The following is an 18,597-nucleotide window of genomic DNA, read 5'->3' as shown; positions in this document are numbered from 1 at the left end:
TAAAGAAAATTGTAGTATTTGACTGTAATTTTCGAAAATCTAAAGTTTGTAGAGTTTTTTCGGTTGTTTTTGCATGTTATCTTAACCTGATCAACTCTTAAGGAAAAAAGAGACGGACCGCGAAGGAGAATCACTGTAGGCTACATTGTACTTTTCAGCTCCTCACTATCACAATGACGTCTTGGAAAAAGAAAAGTAAAGAAAAGTCGACTTGTGAAGCGAGCGGGCTCAGTTAATACATAAATAATTAATGTATGGAGAGTACGCTCCATCCATGGCATGAATAAATATAAGCTCTTGAAATAAAACCACAGAAACAATTTACTCAGCGTTTGTAAATTTCGCCACTAGGTGGCTTGAATGCCAATTGAATTTTCAAAACCATAGAAGAAGAATTTTGAAATCGTTCAGGTAGATGACAATTCTGTAAAATTAAAATGGTAAATGATCATAAAAGACATGGGGATTAGGTTCGCTTCATGCGGTCCTAATGAAGCTATGGTGGCTTATGGATGTTGTTATCGAAAACCACGATTGATTGCTGGTGGTGTAGTTTTTATATGTAGCCCATTTCAGTCCATTCAAAAAATTTCACTCAACATAATGACCTTAATTGTTGATAGCACAAAAGTTTACACAAGCCAAGGAGTACCCATATCTGTAACTGGAATCGCTCAAATCAAAATACAGGGCCAGAATCATGAAATGCTGGCTAATGCTTGTGAATTATTTCTAGGTAAGACCAATTCACAAATTCGACAAATCGCATTAGCTACTTTGGAAGGTCATCAAAGAGCCATCATGGGTAGATTGACCGTAGAGGAAATCTACAAAGATCGCAAGAAATTTAGCCATCAAGTTTTCGAAGTTGCTTCTTCTGATTTAGTTAATATGGGAATCACGGTGGTTTCATACACCATTAAAGATATACAAGATGACGAAGGATATCTTGAAGCACTTGGGATGAGTCGTACTGCTCAAGTGAAAAGAGACGCAAGAATTGGTGAAGCTGAAGCCAGGGCTGATGCCACTATCAAAGTGGCTTACGCAGAAGAGAAGAAGATGGAATCAGTTTATGCAAACGAAATTAAAGTTGCAGAAGCCGAAAGAGATTTCGAATTGAAAAAGGCAGCCTATGATATCGAAGTTAAAACTAAAGAAGCCGAAACTGATTTAGCATATGAACTCCAAGCCACGAAAATTCAACAACGAATAAAAGAAGAGAATATGCAAATTGAAGTTATTGATAGGATGCAACAGATAGAAATACAGAAACAAGAAGAAATAAGAAAAGAGAGAGAACTTAAAGCAGCAGTTCTATGTGAAGCTGATGCCGAGAAATACAGAATGGAGAAATTGGCAGAAGCTCATCGCAAAGAGAAAATCTTAGAAGCCGAGGCAGAAGCTGAGGCTATCAGATTAAGGGGCGAAGCTGAAGCGTATGCCATACAGATAAAAGCAAAAGCTGAAGCTGAACAGATGGAAAAGAAAGCAGAAGCATGGAATGAGTACAAAGAAGCTGCTATGGTGAAAATGGTTCTAGATGTTCTACCTCAAGTTGCTGCAGAAGTTGCCGCTCCCTTGGCTGAGGCTAAAAAAATAACGATGGTTTCAACGGGATCCGGAGATATTGGCGTTTCGAAATTAACTAGTGAAATCATGAATATTATAATGATGCTACCCAAAGTTGTAGCGGCATTGAGTGGGGCGGATTTGGACAGACTGTTCAAACAAAATTAATAAATCTGGTTTTCTACTAGTCTGCATATTTCAAATTACTCTTCATGGTGAATTGAGATAAAAAGAGATTTTTCACCAATTTTGAAATTGTGTAGATTGATCCGACGAACAAGTTTCATATGCAAAACCATTCTCAGAATGAAAAATATAATGTCACAATCTAACGTTTCACAGATCTATCTCTGACGTTTTCATCTGTGTTCTAATCTAAACTCTAACCTAGAATATCCAGAAAACCGAAGAGAATTTATTATTAAATATAAATATACCCATGAATTAATATATTATTGGAAAATCTTTAAAAATTTTCATACAGATACAATGTTAACATTTTTTTCAAGATTATTTCCAGCAGCTAATATAATATCAACAGAATGGAGAGCCTTGACAACTGCTGTAAATACACAAATTAGAGAACGGGGTGATAATTTTCGTTGTGCTGAATCAAATCCATCGAATCATTCTGCGGATCACATAGCTCAGTTTTATTCTTTACCAAAAAATGATGTACAAACCCTCTTTACTCATGGGGGACTCCCGAAATTATTCAAAGAACAGTGCAAAACTTTCAATGAAACTTGTATCATGATACGTAAACCAGCTATAGATGTTATTAATTCCTTGAAAATTATTGATTATAATAAACCAGCTTATAGATTCGTCTTATATGGTGTAATGGGCAGTGGAAGATCATTGTCATTGGCACACATCATTCATTATGGTCATAAAAATGGATTTTTACTCGTACATGTTCCTTGGGTAGGAAACTGGATGAGACGTTGTAGGGAAACAAGTAATGCTGTTATGGAAGAAGGTCTTATAGATATAAATATTGATGCAGCAATGTGGCTAACACATTTCAAGACTCAAAATGAGGAATTATTAAAAGATGAGCAATTTAAAGTAAGCCAGGATTACATATGGAATAAAAGAGAGAAAACTGCTCAAAATGCTTCCTTATTGGAATTGATTGATTTTGGTATCAATCGAATAAAGTATGCTTCTTCTTGTATTGTTGTATTGGCTGAAGAAATTAAAAAGTTATCAAAATCTGGTGTTTGTAAGACGTTGGTAGCAATAGATGGCTATAATGCATTTTTTCATCCTAAAACCAGAATCTTCAAGGAGAATAAAGAGATTGTACATCCACATAAGGTTACAGTTACAAAGGCATTTTTAAGTTTGACAAATTTTGATTGGAATAATGCAGGAATTGTTGTAACAGTAGATGCACTTGCCATGGGAGAACCGAATCCTAAGTCCTTTTTGCCTAAGTAAGTGAACTCTTATGATGCTTGAAAAATTTATTTCCGGTTGAGGTTTGAAGGCTTGAACTACTCCACTGTAGTTAACCAAAGAAAGTTTGAATCCAATTTCATTTATTCATAACAATAAGCTTGAGATTACAATGAAAGTGTGATTTATGCACCAAAACAGATTTTGATGATTATTTCTTAGAGATAGAATTCTTTTTTAAGGAATCAAATATCATTAATAGAATTCATTGAATATCTTGAATCTCACATTGTGATATGTGCTGAATTGTGTTAGGTTTGTGCCCTTAAAATTTCGCAAAATATATTAATTGGCTAGCCAGGCATTTGTCGGATTTTCCGAAAATCGCGAAATTCAAGAAAAGGCAACCAAACCATACGCTAAAAATTTTCAAAAAAATCTTGCCAATTTTCCAAAAAATTAAGATTTTGGGAAAACGTTCGCCCAGCTCTTCACGCTGAACGATACCTATTTCAAGAAAAATTTGCAGGATTTTCGTGAAATTTTCAACGGCAGAATTTAGCATACAATATGTAGAACCATTCTTTATTTTTCATTGAGAAAAAACGAATTTTCACGAAAATATTTATGGCAGAAGCACATTTCCATAATCATCCATAAATCATTCTACAGTGGATCTGTTTGTGAAGCAAAATAATGGAATGGAAAATAAATATAAATTTGTTATGTTAGAATCTTCGTATTGCTATTGTAGATTCATTCAAAAGTTATAATAATTTAATGAAATCTTCACTTTCTTTTAGGTTCTTGTTAGGAAAGGAAGGATTTGAACATTTGGATCCTTTTATACCTGTTGAAGTGGAGAATTACTCAGAAAAAGAATTTATTAGCTGTATTGATTATTATAATGACAGAAAGTGGATACAGCAATATTATCCCGAATTGAGGAATGAATTATCATTTGTCAGTAATAATAACCCTTTTAAATTACAGGAAATAACAGGACCATTGTAAATATGATAATAAAATGAAATAAATGCAACCTATTCTTTACATGTCCTTCCATCACCAATCAAGTAATGAAGGCTACTGTTTTTGTGCTCATCAGTTGGCGCGACTGTAGAGTGAGGAGCAAAACATAGACAAGCTTATAGATAACTTAGACAAACTGATGCAAGATTGTCTACGACATTGAAATCGATAAAGAAATGGAAGGGACCCGCAGTTCGGTAAACTGCCAGAAAGCGTGGGAGTGGAATAGACACATTAATGGGTATCTCTCTTCCTTTAGTGTTTTGTTTACACATCAATCAGTTGACAGTTTTGGTTATTACTCGGTTTAATTTCGTTCTGGTGATGATTTCTGAAAGTGTTCAATTTGTAAACGAGATCTAAAAGTGCTCTGGATGCTTAAACTCACGATTAATATTCATTTGAAACTTGAAAAAATAGGTTATTCCTGTTTGCGTAAGTACAGAGTGCAATAGGTATACTTCAATTCTCTATTTCAGTTGGCCTCACTTTCCCTGACCGGAGAGTCCCTTCCATTTCTTCATTGTGTTCAATCAAAGATTGTCCTCTTTAGCTCAACGGTCTACGATGACGGTAATTTATCATTTCATAGATTTTAATATTGGAGAAATTAAATATAGAAATATTCAGTTACATACCAATGTCTTGTTTGCCATTTTTGTAACTAGGTCCATGGAAACTATAGACTTAATATAAACATATATGTAATATATAGTGCCTATTATGTTCCTTATCGCGAAACAACGAATAAACTTTGACTTTCGCTAGTTATCGCTAACACCCTAGATAACAACTATATATGGGTGTTTCCAACACGCCCAAAACAAAATAATTGGAGGATTTTTCTCAGGTACGACTTTTCCGCCCATGAAGCTACTCAGCTCGATTCCGCGAACCAATTTATTCTCATCTGAATATATGACCATTTTCATCAGATCTGAGTCTCTATCAACATGGATAATTTTACCGTAAAGCGATACCGCTTTACTTAGGTACCTCGATTCCCTCATACTTATCCGGGATCAGTCGCAAACCCCTTTTTGGACTCGACTGAGTAACATGAAAATCAAATTCTTCGATTTAGAGTATCAAATTTCCTTCATGCAACCATGTAAGACTGAACGATGAATTAAAATTTCACACATTTCAAATGTGTAAAGAGAGAAGCTTTGATACTAGCTAGTCCAATACATTTCCTAGACACACTGGCATGCGCTTTGGAATTCGAGGCAGTAAAGCAGTCCTGCAAAAGGCAAAGTAACAGTGGAATTATTGAGGAAGACTCCCAGGAACCTGCTTACCAGGAAGGTATGAGGATGGAGGGAGTGTTGCTTAGGAGTAGACATATGAGATGCTGGAATTGTAGAAAAATGGGACGTGTGCGAATTCGATTTCAAGATCGAAAATGGAGCCGGAACTAGGCATGAAAATGTAGCTGCTTTGTTGCGTAGACCATGCCCAAATGATTACTCACATTGTCGAGAGCAGATTAGAGAAAGTATTGGCGGTAGTTGATGACGCGGGAATAGAAGCAATTTCCATGGTTGCGTTCACAAACTTACTCAGAGCAAGCTCTGAGTAAGCTCTGATTACCCGAAGCGTTCACAAACGTACTTTTAGTTCCTCAGAGTATGCTCTCTGAGCATGACCATACTCATACTCTACTCTCGGAGTAAGTTTATGAACACACCCCATAAGGTCCAGGACGAAAATTCTGATCTTGGTCTAGTCATCAGCTGGAAGTAGGTCAATCGAAGGCCATCTTGGCAGGAAATCGCAGGTTACTACCCTTGGTGTTAAATCCTACCAGACACAAAAGAATTCCCTCATACTAGGGAATGGGGTTATTAAATTTGTGTTGAAGTCTGAGAATGGTGGTGAAGATAGACACCAGGTACCCAGGATCCGAAGACATGAACGGCTTCATGTGATCCATGCTAAGGTCGCCGGAGGATATCTGGGAGGGAAAAAGAAAGTGAGACTTGTTGCTAGTGCTTGACTGTGTTTGTTACTGTACGATTGTCAAGATTCACGGTGCTTGTACCATTCTTGGATCTTGGCTCAGATAAGTCATCCCTCGAAGTTGCTACGGGAGGTTGGTGAGATCAACAGAAAAGGACGGGACGACGATATTCAAATCCAGCGACGTCCAACGATCAAACATGAAGGCTAGATATTAATTATGAAAGAAAAAAGGTGGTTCTGCAACTCTACATGCAGCACATGAATATAAACTATCCCAACCAGTTCACTCGAAATATTAAAAGAAATACTATTTAGCCGAGAAAGAGTAGATGTTTACCATGGTTTCGATCTCATTTGACCTCGTGAGAACAACACAACTCATACCCCGACGATATCTACTCTTTTTCGAAGAAATTGTATTTCTGTTGATACTTATCGTACTATACGATTTTTGCAGACTGATAATTTGAGCAAATGGTTACATACTGATAGCAGTATGTAATGAATATAGATTCAGTCTTAGAGTTATGAAAATGAATTGGGTTGGCCCTCGTATCCTGTCAGATGTCGCTTGAGTGTATTCATACACATCATATCTATTCTATACTGATATCTAAAGAAAGAAAGAAAGTTTATTTTGCTTAATAAACTGATTACATCGCTGAGGTATAAAACCAGTGCGCGATATTAAATCAATAATAACTCTGAAAAATGTTCCATGAGAGATAAATGAAATATGAGAGATAAATAAAATAATTCAGAAAAGAAAACGAAACTACACAGAGAAAAATTTGAGCGGGAATATCAGCATATTTGTGCCGAATCTGTCAAAATAGGTGAATAAAATGTCCAATCAGGGGAAAAGATTCAGGGTATCGGGTATCATCAGGTCAGTCCACAAATTGACTCACTGTTTGCGTGCTCCTCATTAGTTATTATCTATCAAATTATGTATAAGAATTAAGTCGTGTGTTAATACTCATCCAAGCTTTCAGTTGTCTTTTGAACGATTTTATATTTTTTAATTCTTCTGGTATAATATTGTGAATTTTGGGTGCAAGATAGTTATAGCATCGCTCTCCAATTGTCTTCATACCATACATCTGGGTGTTTGGTAATGATCTCTGTTCCTGGTTGTGTTGCAAGCCGTTCACTGTTATCTTTTTGGACAAGATGTTGGATAAGACTTTAATAGCGTATAACTGCCTTACCCTTACATCATGAACTTCGGCTAGCTCAAATAACTCATGGCTCGGGAAGGTACGCGGTTTCTTGTGAATCAGTTTCAGGACCCACTTTTGAACTACCTCCAATGGTCTAATGTGGTTTTGGTAAGTGCCACCCCACCCAATAATACCACAGCTGATTTGTGATTGTATCAAGGCTCCTAGAAAATTCTGAAATATTTGATATTATTCAGATGAACACGTTAATATTTGAATTTGAATAGCAGACCTCTATTATCCTATTTGTAAGATTTTTTATATGTTTATCCCATTTAAATTGTTGGTCAATCGTTACTCCCAAATACTTCATATTTTTAGTTTCAATAATAGAGGTTTCGCTGTCAATCTCAAGTTTTCACAAGTTTGGAAGACCAGTATAGTATAAGAGCTGAGGACCATATATTTCGTTTTTTCGGTTTTTGAGGTGAGTTTATTACTTTTCAGCCATTTGTTTATTTCTTGAAATTTTCTTTGTGATTCTTTCTTCAACCCCTCCCAAGAAGATCCCCTAAGATGAATAACAACATCATCTGCGAAACAAATTGCATCTTCAGCTTCCTGTTGATGTATATAAGAAACAGTATTGGTCTTAAAATAGTTCCTTGTGGTACTCCATACGTTACTATCTCCTCAGAACTCTTAGAACTACCGATCTGAACAACTTCTCTTCTATTAGTTAAATAGCTCTTTAGTAGGTCATCTGATATAATAAAGGGGCCGTTGATTAATTTCATTTTCGTCGGGGTACAAGTTGTGTTGCTCTAACGAGGTCAAATGAGACCGGAAACATGGATAGCATCCAGGTACCTACTCTTTCTCGATGAAATTGTATTTCTGTTTATAAGTAGGTACTTTGTGTGATGGTATTTTGTTAGTTCGATTCAGTTCGTAACATTGAAGGCATTAACCATTTATGACTGAATATACCAGGCTGCTGACTCGAAGTGTTACCAACTTCGGTATTTGCCAAACGGCTAATGACAGTGCATTGAAAATTTAACAGACGTTAGTCTATTATGGGCCTGTTCCGATATTGCTGGTTTTACTGGCCCGCAATCGAATAACAATAGAACTCGAACGACCGGGCTAATAGGCATCGTCTCTGAAATACTTACAGTACTGTTCAGGAATATCGGAACAGACGGTATGTTGTATAACATAATAAAAAAACAATGTGTCCCAATATAGAAGAGATATATAAAAATGGAATTCAAACGTAACAGTGTGATCGCCTTATATTTGGCCGGAAAATCGCAAATAGCTATTGTTCGTGAGATGCATTTTTTAGGTATGAATAAAATGTTCGTATACTAGATCCTCAAACGTTACAATGATACTGGTAGCAACGCAAGACCATGGTGGTGGACATAAAGTAACATCAACATCTCCGGAAATGATACAGAAAGTGGGATGTCGAATTCAACGAAATCCAGGGTAAAGTGCAGCAAAATATCGCTTGAGAGATTAGCTTAGATTTTGAAAACCAAGCTTGTATTGCAGCTTCTCCAAATTCAAAAAGTGCAATGTCTCCCATCGCCGCAAAAAAACTGCGACTCGAAAGATCGAAGAAGCTGAAACTCTTGCTCGAAACTCAAGCTCTGCCGAACTTCGTCTCTTCCTATGAAAAAATTTTGACTGTTCAACAATATGTGAACAATTAACAATAATCAGGAAGGACGAACGACAATCTGAAACAAAGAGTTGCCACAGGAGTGCAAGGACCACAGCACGTTATGGTTTGGGCTGCCGTGACTTATTTATCTACCAGAGCATCAAAGTTAACAAGGATATTTATCTCGAAAAGGTTTTAAAATCTGCATTCACACCATGGGCACACAAAACTTTTGGTAACAGAGCATGGACCTTCCAACAAGGCACAGTCCCATAAAGCTCAAAAAACTCAACAGTTTTTGCGAAATGCCGTTCCTCGCTTCATTTCCTCACAACAGTGGCCTCAAATTCACACGATCTGAACTCGATTTCTCCATTTGGAATATTTTGGAGGCCAGGGTGTCCTCAAAGAAATATCAGAGTTTGGAGTCGCTGAAAGAAAGTCTTCACCGTGAATGGAATCGAATTCCTCAAGCCCACATTCCAGCAGCGTGCGATGCGTTCATCGGCAGAATTAAAGATGTCATCCGAGCCAAGAGTAGACATATCGAACAATGACATCGTTTTCTAAAACTTTAATATGTTTCCCAAATTTTCACTAATTTTCAAATGAGAATATTTAAAATCGACGAAATAACAGATCTTTGAATTGGTAACACTTCGAGTCAGCAGCCCTGTAGATATTCTGGTATGGCCTTTTCGTCATGAATACTTTTATGCTGTTCAATAGTGGGCTATAGTTGGGGAGCCGAAGAGGGAAATTCGGGATTTACTCGAGCGTGTCAGATTAATATAAGGGACATACCTTGGACCCTGTAGAGTACCTCTACCAAAAATTAGACCTGTATATAGGGTCTAGGACAGCCTGTCAGAATAGTAAAAAATTCTCTTGATCTGACAATTTAAGCGTGACGAAAATGTGTGGGGGGGCGCCAAAGTTGCAAAATAGTTATTTTCCTATCAAGTGCGGAAAGTGATACTTGCCCGCACGAAACTGCCGTTGCCCGAACGATGCGAAGCAGAGTTCGGGTAAGCAGTTGAGTGCGGGCAAGACACTTTACGCAAGAGTTAGGAACAATATTTTTTCTACAAGCGCTTGAAATATATAAATATATCCATTTCACGAAACAGATCATATCTCATTTGATTAATTCATATATAATGACAGACGTAATTCTGCATGTCATTACTATGGGTTTCTCATCGTTGACGTTCTATGCATAGAAACATGATAGAATTTAATTTACTCTATAATATTTGCGTGCGGGAAAAACCCCTGCTAATCCATTCCCGCACGCAAATGCGTGCGGGAAAGAAATAGCAGGCGTTTATCCCGCACGTTTTGGGAAAGTGACTCTTTGCAACTTGGAATGCGTGCGGAAAAAAGGTTGAACGCGCACGCTTGTAGAAAAAAAAAGTTACGTGTACATTCTCGAGCGCGGTGGCGTTTTTTCTTTTTTTGAAGCTAAATGATTCAAGAATAACGGAAAAAAATATAATCTGACAGTTTTAGCGATAAAAATTGGCCATAAAGTTCCCAAAAATCAGTTTATTTGAATTATCTCCTTCCCTGGGCTTCATCCATTATAAAAGCTGTACAGCATAACATTTTCTACAAATTTTGTCCCAAGCAAAATGCTGAACCGAAAATTTACTCGTAGGAAAATAGAGTACATTCTAAGGTTCAGTCACAGAGAACACTCAAAGGACCCTGCACACTTACTTAGGAAAAGCGGGTCCAGTGAATTTTCCCCATTTTTACATATTATATTTATATCAACCTTAAGAACAATATATCAGATTTTCACGAAGGTCTTACATCCGGTTTGTTCTATAGGGCGTTCCAAAATTGCAGCTACGGAAAAATGAATCTTTAAATTTTGATGATAATTCTTCTAATTTTCAGAATTTCATCATGATGCCTTAGGTTCGAAATAACAAGATATAATAGATATCCAAACACCGCCCACCACGTTAAGTTTCGTTATACAGGCTGTTCCATGAAGCTGTATAAGTAACTGAATGTAATTTTGTTAGTGATTTTGGGACCACCCTGAGTTTTTCAAAATATGATACCATGATGTATGTCCACCTCTATAGGAAGTTTCATTAATGTACAAAGAACAGTTGCAAAATTATTCAGGTTTAAATACGGATTTCATACAATTTTTCTTTAAAACTTATCTGTAGTTGAGATGACTGTCAATTATTTTATTTTTTATGAATTCTCTAGGCTACTCAAACGGTTGTTTAGCTTTTATTTCTGTTAAGTAGTTTCCAGTTAGTTTTTTTTTAATCGTTGCGACCATTATTGGTATAAAATTATAGAAAGTTAATGTGAAAAGACAGCAACAAATGCGCGAGAAATAGATATGCATGTTTCCTATGTGATCATGAGTTTCCATTAAATAACCTCGGACGAATAGATAGAGAAGATGATGTCGATGAAAAAAATCTGGCTGTTTTGAAGCGTGAAGTATTAGAATTACCTGTAGTTAAAGTAACCCAATTAACGAGATTGTGCATTAATTGTTTGAAAGAGATAACTGAAGAAATCAACGACATAAATGATTATTCTACAGTACCAGTTAAATTAAATACTTTGCGTCAAACTCCAAGTCATGCGTGCTTCACTTGCAATGAAGACGGTGGTGATCTTTGTAGGTTAACACTGAAGTGCAGAGTGAAAAAGTTCATAGCACATGGCATATGAGAGTGAGAATGCTAGAATTTGCAGACACCACATGAATGAGGATCTTTTTATACCTCGTCCTCTCCTTGTTGGTTAATACGATACATAAAGAAAAACATTAGAATGAACGGAATTCAAATATCTACATTTCTATCTACAAAAAAATGCGCGAATGCCATGGAGAAGCCCCTAAATGGAGGTATCATGACGAGAAGGATTTTACTGATGAGGAATTCAAAGCCCTTTATTCAATTACAAAAGACGAATTTCATGATTTGTTTAGGCAGTGTTTGCCAGTTCCCTAAGATGAAACTAAATCAAGGCACATTTCTAAGAAAGATCTTCTCACTTTTGTATGCAAAATAAAACAAGGATTGTCAGATGATTTATATAAATTGTTATTCCAAGTAATGAACTAAAACCTGAATGATTTGGCAACAATATTTTAATCATATATACACCGAGTGAAATTTTTCACAAAGGTCGACATACTTTTATGGTATAATATTTAAAAAAATATACATCCTTAGAGTGCTCAAAGATGCAACAACCTGGAATGATAATACTGTTTTTCTATATAAACAGATTTTGAGATAGCGAAATGAGGAGATTAATGACACCGAATTATGTCCATCCTGTACATTCCTTAATAGAAACACCTTTCGACCACCGACAATACCTATCATAATAATTATACTGAATGAAAACCTATATTCCTTGACATCAATCTCAACTACAGATAAGTTTTAAAGAAAAATTGTATATAATCCGAATTTAAACCTGAATAATTTTGCAACTGTTCTTTGTACATTAATGAAACTTCCTACAGAGGTGGACATACATCATAGTATCATATTTTGAAAAACTCAGAGTGGTCCCAAAGTCACTAACAAAGTTACATTCAGTTACTTATACAGCTTCATGGAACAGCCTGTATAACGAAACTTAACGTAGTGGGCAGTGTTTGGATATCTGTGATATCTTGTTATTCAGATCTAAAGGCATCATGATGAAATTCTGAAAATTAGAAGAATTATCATCAAAATTTAAAGATTCATTTTTCCGTAGCTGCAATTTTGGAACGCCCTATAGAACAAACCGGATGTAAGACCTCCGTGAAAATCTGATATATTGTTCTCAAGGTTGATATAAATATAATATGTAGAAATGGAGAAAATTCACTGGACCCGCTGTGTGTGCGTGTGTGTGTGTGCGGGGTCCTTTTCGTGACTAATTCCGAAATTGTCATCATAGAAACACCTTGTCATTTTGACAATTGTAGATTAGACTGGGATTCTACATTGACCTTGCCCTTTCGCACGTGTGGCTAAGCTTCTCGCCCTTATCGCCCTCTAACTCGAGAACGGATGAGAGTATGTAAAATTGCTTCAGACAAAAGTTGTGTAGAATTTTATTATCTAAAACTTTCATAATGAATACAAAAACGATTAGTGGTACAGGGAGGAAAATATTTGAAAAAAAGGGATTTTTATCATCTTCAAAGTATCAGATTAAGGAACCCCCCCCCTGATTAGTGTCAGATTAATGGGTCAACACGTCTACAACCGCCAGATTAACCATCTGTATGAAAAACTGACACGCTAGATTATGTACAAGTAACGATTTTTTTTTACATTTTCAAATGACCGCTGTGACCTTGCGTCCACGTCCAAATTGTCAGTACCTTGAAAAGTAGCTTCCTTTGGGTCCAATTAACATATCCTCCAAAAATCTGAGACGCTGGAAGTTTTTTTTTTACCATTTTCAACTCTTCCGTACGGCCAGTCCCACTGCGAAAACTGTCAGATAAGCATGAATTCATTATCAGAGACACCTAGAGCATATACAGTATCTTAATCTGACACGCTCGAGTATGTACACCTGATGATTTTTTTTTACATCTTTGAAACCCTGCAGACGCTTTCCCCACCGCTGAAAGTGCATACATCATAGAACCTTTTTTTTTGTCTACCATCTAATCTTCAAATTCCACTAGGTCTCCACGACGCTCGAGTAAATCCCGATATAGCATCGTCGGCTCCCCAACTACTAGTCAAATACAAATAAGTTCTGTTGCTTATATATATATTGCTATAGCGGAAAGTATTAACATTTGTCCTAATTCACACGCTTCACAGTCAAATAAAAGATCTCCTAATCAAGGATTCTGAATGAATCAATCCGATGGATCGATCCACGATCTATTGGCTCATACACGAAATGAATATGGCACTGCTTGCATACCGCAACATCCCGCAGGACCAGAATAACTTTTTCTCGAGAGATGCAGATGAGAGCAGTTCCCGATCGCGTCGTTCGTTGGTTTTTCAATGATCGTTCAGTAGGTTTCGAATAAACGATACGATAGTGATATTTCTCAAAACAGACAGCAGGTTAAACTGAGTTTTCCGACGACGACGATTTTGTTTTATTTTTGTAAACAGTTGCCGAACGGAATATGAGGTGTTTGTGGGCATAAATCAAGGTGCGTAGATGACTACTTGTTTTAGAATGAGTGGACGAGTGGCAGCTATCTTCACTTTGACAGATCGACTATCAGCTTTTGCTGTTTGAATATATTATTCATTGCAATCATTATTTTTTTTCCAACCGACGACGGTACATAACTTCTCCTTTATTGTTCCTTGGAACTTACTTTTATGAACTCGTTCGTTTAAATGCTTCGTCCGATTCACTGATCTATCTACAATTTGAATGTGATATACCGGGTGTTAAAAAAACAAAGTTTCAATATTTTGGGATCTGATTAAAGACCTCAAAATAAGTAAAAATTTCATATAAACGTGGGTCCGCAAATGAGCCGTTTCGGAGATTTTCGGTTTTCAAATAAACTACTAGCGCAACCAAAAATGATTATATTCGATTTATTTTCATCTTTCAGATGTCTTGTTTAATGAACTTACAATTAAAAGTTTTTTTCACCTATCTGAACAAAAAATGACATTTTACGGACTAATTTCCGAACGAAAAGTCGACTATTTTTGAAGGCGAGTACTTTTCATCCTGATTCACTTTTCGTACTGATTTACTTCTCGTCCGGCTCTTGGTCACTAAGCAATTTATTTGATCCCGGGGCGATTGAATCAATTTGGGTAAATACAGAATTTGATGAAAACATAACTGCCTATGACAATAACTGTCATTTGATGTTGTGAAATTAATTCTTCACGAAATCGGCTTGATTTTACCAGTAAATTAGGTACGCGAACTGACTGTTAGTGTAGTCAGTATAATCAAGAATGGTTAGTGATAGCGATATGGATTACAGTAACACTTAACTACAACTAGATGAGGCCATAAAACGGGTAACTTTTTACTTTCATAAAGCTATGCGAGGTCGACGAAAAAATATAATATGCACCTCGGCAAAAAACTGTCTATATTGTCTCGCCTGCTGGCTATCCTCGGCTGCGCCTCGGCTATCAATTTGCAGGCTCGACAGTAAGAGATAGTTTTCAATCGGTTCTCAAAAAAAAACCACAGCTGTCGTCAAAAACATTTGATTTGCATATGACATCTACGTACTTTCATTGAGTATTTCGCATCCGATTCGAGTACGTAATTCCTTCATGCGACAATGTACAGGGTGGGCAAAATTCGTTGTCTACTGAGGGGATCCCGAGAACTATAGCAGCTAGAAGAGAACAGATGATACATTTTTTCATGACTAATCCAAATCAGAAAACAGAATCGACCTATCATTTTTAGATTTCGAGTTATAAACAAAAATTGAGATTTTGACTATTCCGTTAAGTTCTCATAACTTTTTTGTCTTTGAAGTTACAGATCTGAAACCTAAACCTTCTTAGGCACCTTCATACGTAGAATCTACTGACAAAAGATTTTTTTCCAATTCAAAAATAACAATTTCAATAAAAGTTTGCATTTAAAAAAATTAAAGTTCACCTGATGCTTCGAAATGAAAAAATAGTTTGAGCTCATCAGTGGATTCTACGTAAAAAAGTGCCTGTAGAAGGTTCAAGTTTCAGATCTGTAATTTCAAAGACAAAAAAGTTATGAGAACTTTACGAAATTGTCAAACTCAAAAACAAAGTATCGTAGGAGGCTATGGTTTTCACCATTCTTTGTTTCTTCGAAAATGGTCTCGGAAATGTGTCATCCGTTTTTTTCTAGTTGCCTTAGTTCTCGAGATCCTCTCAGTAGACAACCAATTTTGCCCACCCTGTATGTACTTCTTGCATTGAAATGGACGGTGGTCATATGAAACATCTTCTGTAAGATAGATACTATTAGTCAAAAATAAATAGGATATCTTCTGTATCTGTATCTGTATCTTCTGTATTTGGTTGCGCTAGTAGTGAATATTTTGAAAACCGAAAATCGCTCATATCTCCAAAACGGCTCACTTGCGGACCCATGGAACTTTTTACTTATTTTGAGGTCTAGAACTGGCTCCCAAAATATTGAAACGTAGTTTTTCAACCCCTGGTATGTTATGACCATTGACCAATATTGATTTGCATGACAACATAATTATGATCCGTTAAAATAAATATAAATATTTATTAACCAGGCTACCACAGATCTATACAATATTCTGTGAGTGCTTCTCAACCTCTTGTAAATATACATGCTCTAGCTAGATCAATAGTTGCGAATAGAGGTGATTTCTTGTCAAAAAATATTGTGGGCCTCATAATTTTTTTAGAGTAGCCCCTGCTTAGATATAGCTCTCTAAAGAAAGCACTTGAAAAACAATTTTGAATTGCAAGAAGTAGAAAAAAACCACTCCTGAAATTTGTTTCGCTAGGAACTTTTTTCCTTATTCATATAATACTATTACATATTCATTTTTGATGACTTGATTAATTTTGAAAAAATAGGATTTTCTGCAATTTCTTGCTAAGGATTACGGTTTTTGAGAAAAAAACAATTTAGCATTACAATTTAGAATTACAGCATTCGCAGGTGGTTTCAGTTTTCTGACTTAGTTCGAAGAAATATGCTTCTGAAATTCATCGAACGCTTGTGAAAGTTGTAACAACGCTCCATTTGATGAATTAAAGAGCAGCTATATAGCAGAAATATATCATGTTTTATAACTTGAATATAGCATTCAGAGCACAAATATAGAACCGTTATACAGAGTGTTTCATTGGGAAACGGAAATACAGCGGATAGGTGGCACCGAGGGGGTTCTGGGGATACCACATTTAGTGGCTCTTACTAACAAAGGTAGCCGAGATACAGAATGTTTTATAAATTTTGCTCGTTTCTTGCTGAGGCCATATCAGACAAACCACTCTGTATATTTTCCTCATATTTGGCCATTGAACTCTATGGGAACTCTCTATGGGTTCCCATAGAGTTCAATGTATTTGGCAAACGTGTTTCTTATTCAAAGATCAAATATATCATGCAATAACCTCAAATAGATTCCAGTTCCGGGTTGACAAAAAATTATGAATCATTTTAATCCTTGAAAAAACATCCTGTAAATCGAAATTTTGGAAATCTGTTTCAATATTTGAAAAGATCACAAAAACTTAACTGAAGCATGTGCTTTAAATTTTCGCGCAGATAGTTTTAGTGTATAGATTTTTAACATAAATGTGAAAGTTCTTAGATCTTGGATTCCTGAAAGTGGTTTGAAGTGAATTTTAATGATGAAATATCAAAACTATTGAATCCATAATTATTTTAACATTTCTTAGTAATGACTTATGTATTTCTTTTTTATAGTTGCAGACCTTTTCAGTTTGTATTTTTTAGTTACTTCACTTTCGGTTATTGCATGATACATTTGACCTTTGAATAAGAAACACTTTTGCCATTTGGCAAACGTGTTTCTTCGAAACACCAGGTATATTTTCTTCATATTTATGAAGAAAATATACCTGGTGTTTTGTCTTATATGGCCCCAGGAAGAAACGAGCAAAATTCATAAGACATCCTGTATCTCGGCTACGAAGACAATTAAAGCCCATAAATGTGGTATCTCCAGAACCTCCTCGTCCACCTCTTTGCCACCTATTCGCCTGTTAAGTATTTCCGTTTCCTAATGAAACACCCTGTGTTATGAAGCCTTCTACTAACACATCTGAATTCTGATAGGTTCAGCTGTACCTATTCGATTAATTCTAGTTGAATTCTTCGTTATTACTCATATTAGGTATCTACCATCAAGTGAATTCAAAATTCACTCAGGTTATAAGCATTCACATGAATGCATGACTTATGATGACGAAATAAAATTGTAAGTGGCTATTTTTGACGAAACTTCTTAGTGAATTCGATTAGAAAGTAGGATGTAAAAATCATTTGCTCATAATATTGGTTATATTAATAAAAGAAAAATGCTTTGTTGCTCTGATGAGGTCAAATGAGACCGAAACCACGGTCAGCATCTGATTTTCTTCGATGGAGCGTACCCCATTTGGGGCCTTGACGATGGCAAATTGGCTAGTTCAATTCAGATCGTCACACTTGTTGATATTCATATCGGCGGGTGGTATGCATCTGAATTTATCTTTATTATTGGTTATATTCACGAGAACTCGAGAATTTTAGCTGTTTTTGAGAAAAAAGCACTGAAGACTTTATTTTCTCAAGGAGGAATGTCAGAAAAATGCTGCTGTGTGGCTGAATGATATTTCTTCAGGTTAATTATTTTTGCTGTGACATTATAATCTACTGTCGTTCACCCTTAACACTCTGTATGTTTTTCCCACAGCAAAACCTTTTCTAGATATATTTTGTCCTATCGCTCTATTTCTATTCTTACTGTATGTGCCAATAGTTACGAATCACCTATTTATTATCATTGAATGCTAATTGACAGTTTTCTCGAAAATAATGGATATAACGGCCCCTAGAAAATTGTCAATACGTAGAGAATAGTCTTATTTCACAAATTCATTGAAGGCGGCAGAACGCAAGATCCCTACCGTATTATTATTTTATATATTTGTTCAGGCAAAGAGTTAATCTTTGGTTTAGGCCACAGCTGCTTCACTTCACGATCTATTCAGTTTTCAGAGTTAACGCACAGATGAATGGAATATTCATGAAATTTCTCAAAGTCTCTCAAAGGCTCGTGTTGTAATAAACATA

The 18,597-nt window shown here is 36.0% G+C and overlaps 3 protein-coding genes across 10 annotated transcripts in view; all 3 read left to right on the top strand.

Annotated features, from left to right (window-relative positions):
* Positions 1-373: 373 nt before the first annotated feature.
* LOC123320766 (flotillin-1-like) lies at positions 374-1,759 on the top strand. The gene has a single exon (XM_044908191.1). The coding sequence runs from the start codon at positions 445-447 to the stop codon at positions 1,738-1,740; it is 1,296 nt and encodes a 431-aa protein (XP_044764126.1). The 5' UTR covers positions 374-444; the 3' UTR covers positions 1,741-1,759.
* Positions 1,760-1,928: 169 nt separating this feature from the next.
* Positions 1,929-4,018, top strand: LOC123320773 (28S ribosomal protein S29, mitochondrial). Its single transcript, XM_044908202.1, has 2 exons — positions 1,929-3,014; positions 3,780-4,018. Exons 1-2 carry the CDS (start codon positions 2,062-2,064, stop codon positions 3,988-3,990), a joined length of 1,164 nt encoding a protein of 387 aa, XP_044764137.1. The 5' UTR covers positions 1,929-2,061; the 3' UTR covers positions 3,991-4,018.
* A 9,775-nt stretch (positions 4,019-13,793) lies between these two features.
* The window catches only part of LOC123316690 (obscurin), a 217,089-nt gene continuing 212,285 nt past the window's right edge, over positions 13,794-18,597 (top strand). For 6 of the 8 annotated variants that reach the window (XM_044902926.1, XM_044902909.1, XM_044902918.1 and 3 more), the window contains exon 1: positions 13,794-13,987. The gene's annotated coding sequence lies outside the window, so the exon portion shown is untranslated. The remainder of the gene's footprint in view (positions 13,988-18,597) is intronic. The other 2 variants (XM_044902951.1, XM_044902944.1) reach the window with 1 other exon arrangement.

Source organism: Coccinella septempunctata, chromosome 1, assembly GCF_907165205.1.
Source record: "Coccinella septempunctata chromosome 1, icCocSept1.1, whole genome shotgun sequence".
Lineage (NCBI taxonomy): Eukaryota > Metazoa > Arthropoda > Insecta > Coleoptera > Coccinellidae > Coccinella > Coccinella septempunctata.
Note: the sequence above shows the minus strand (reverse complement) of the source record. Positions and strands in the feature narration are given on the sequence as shown.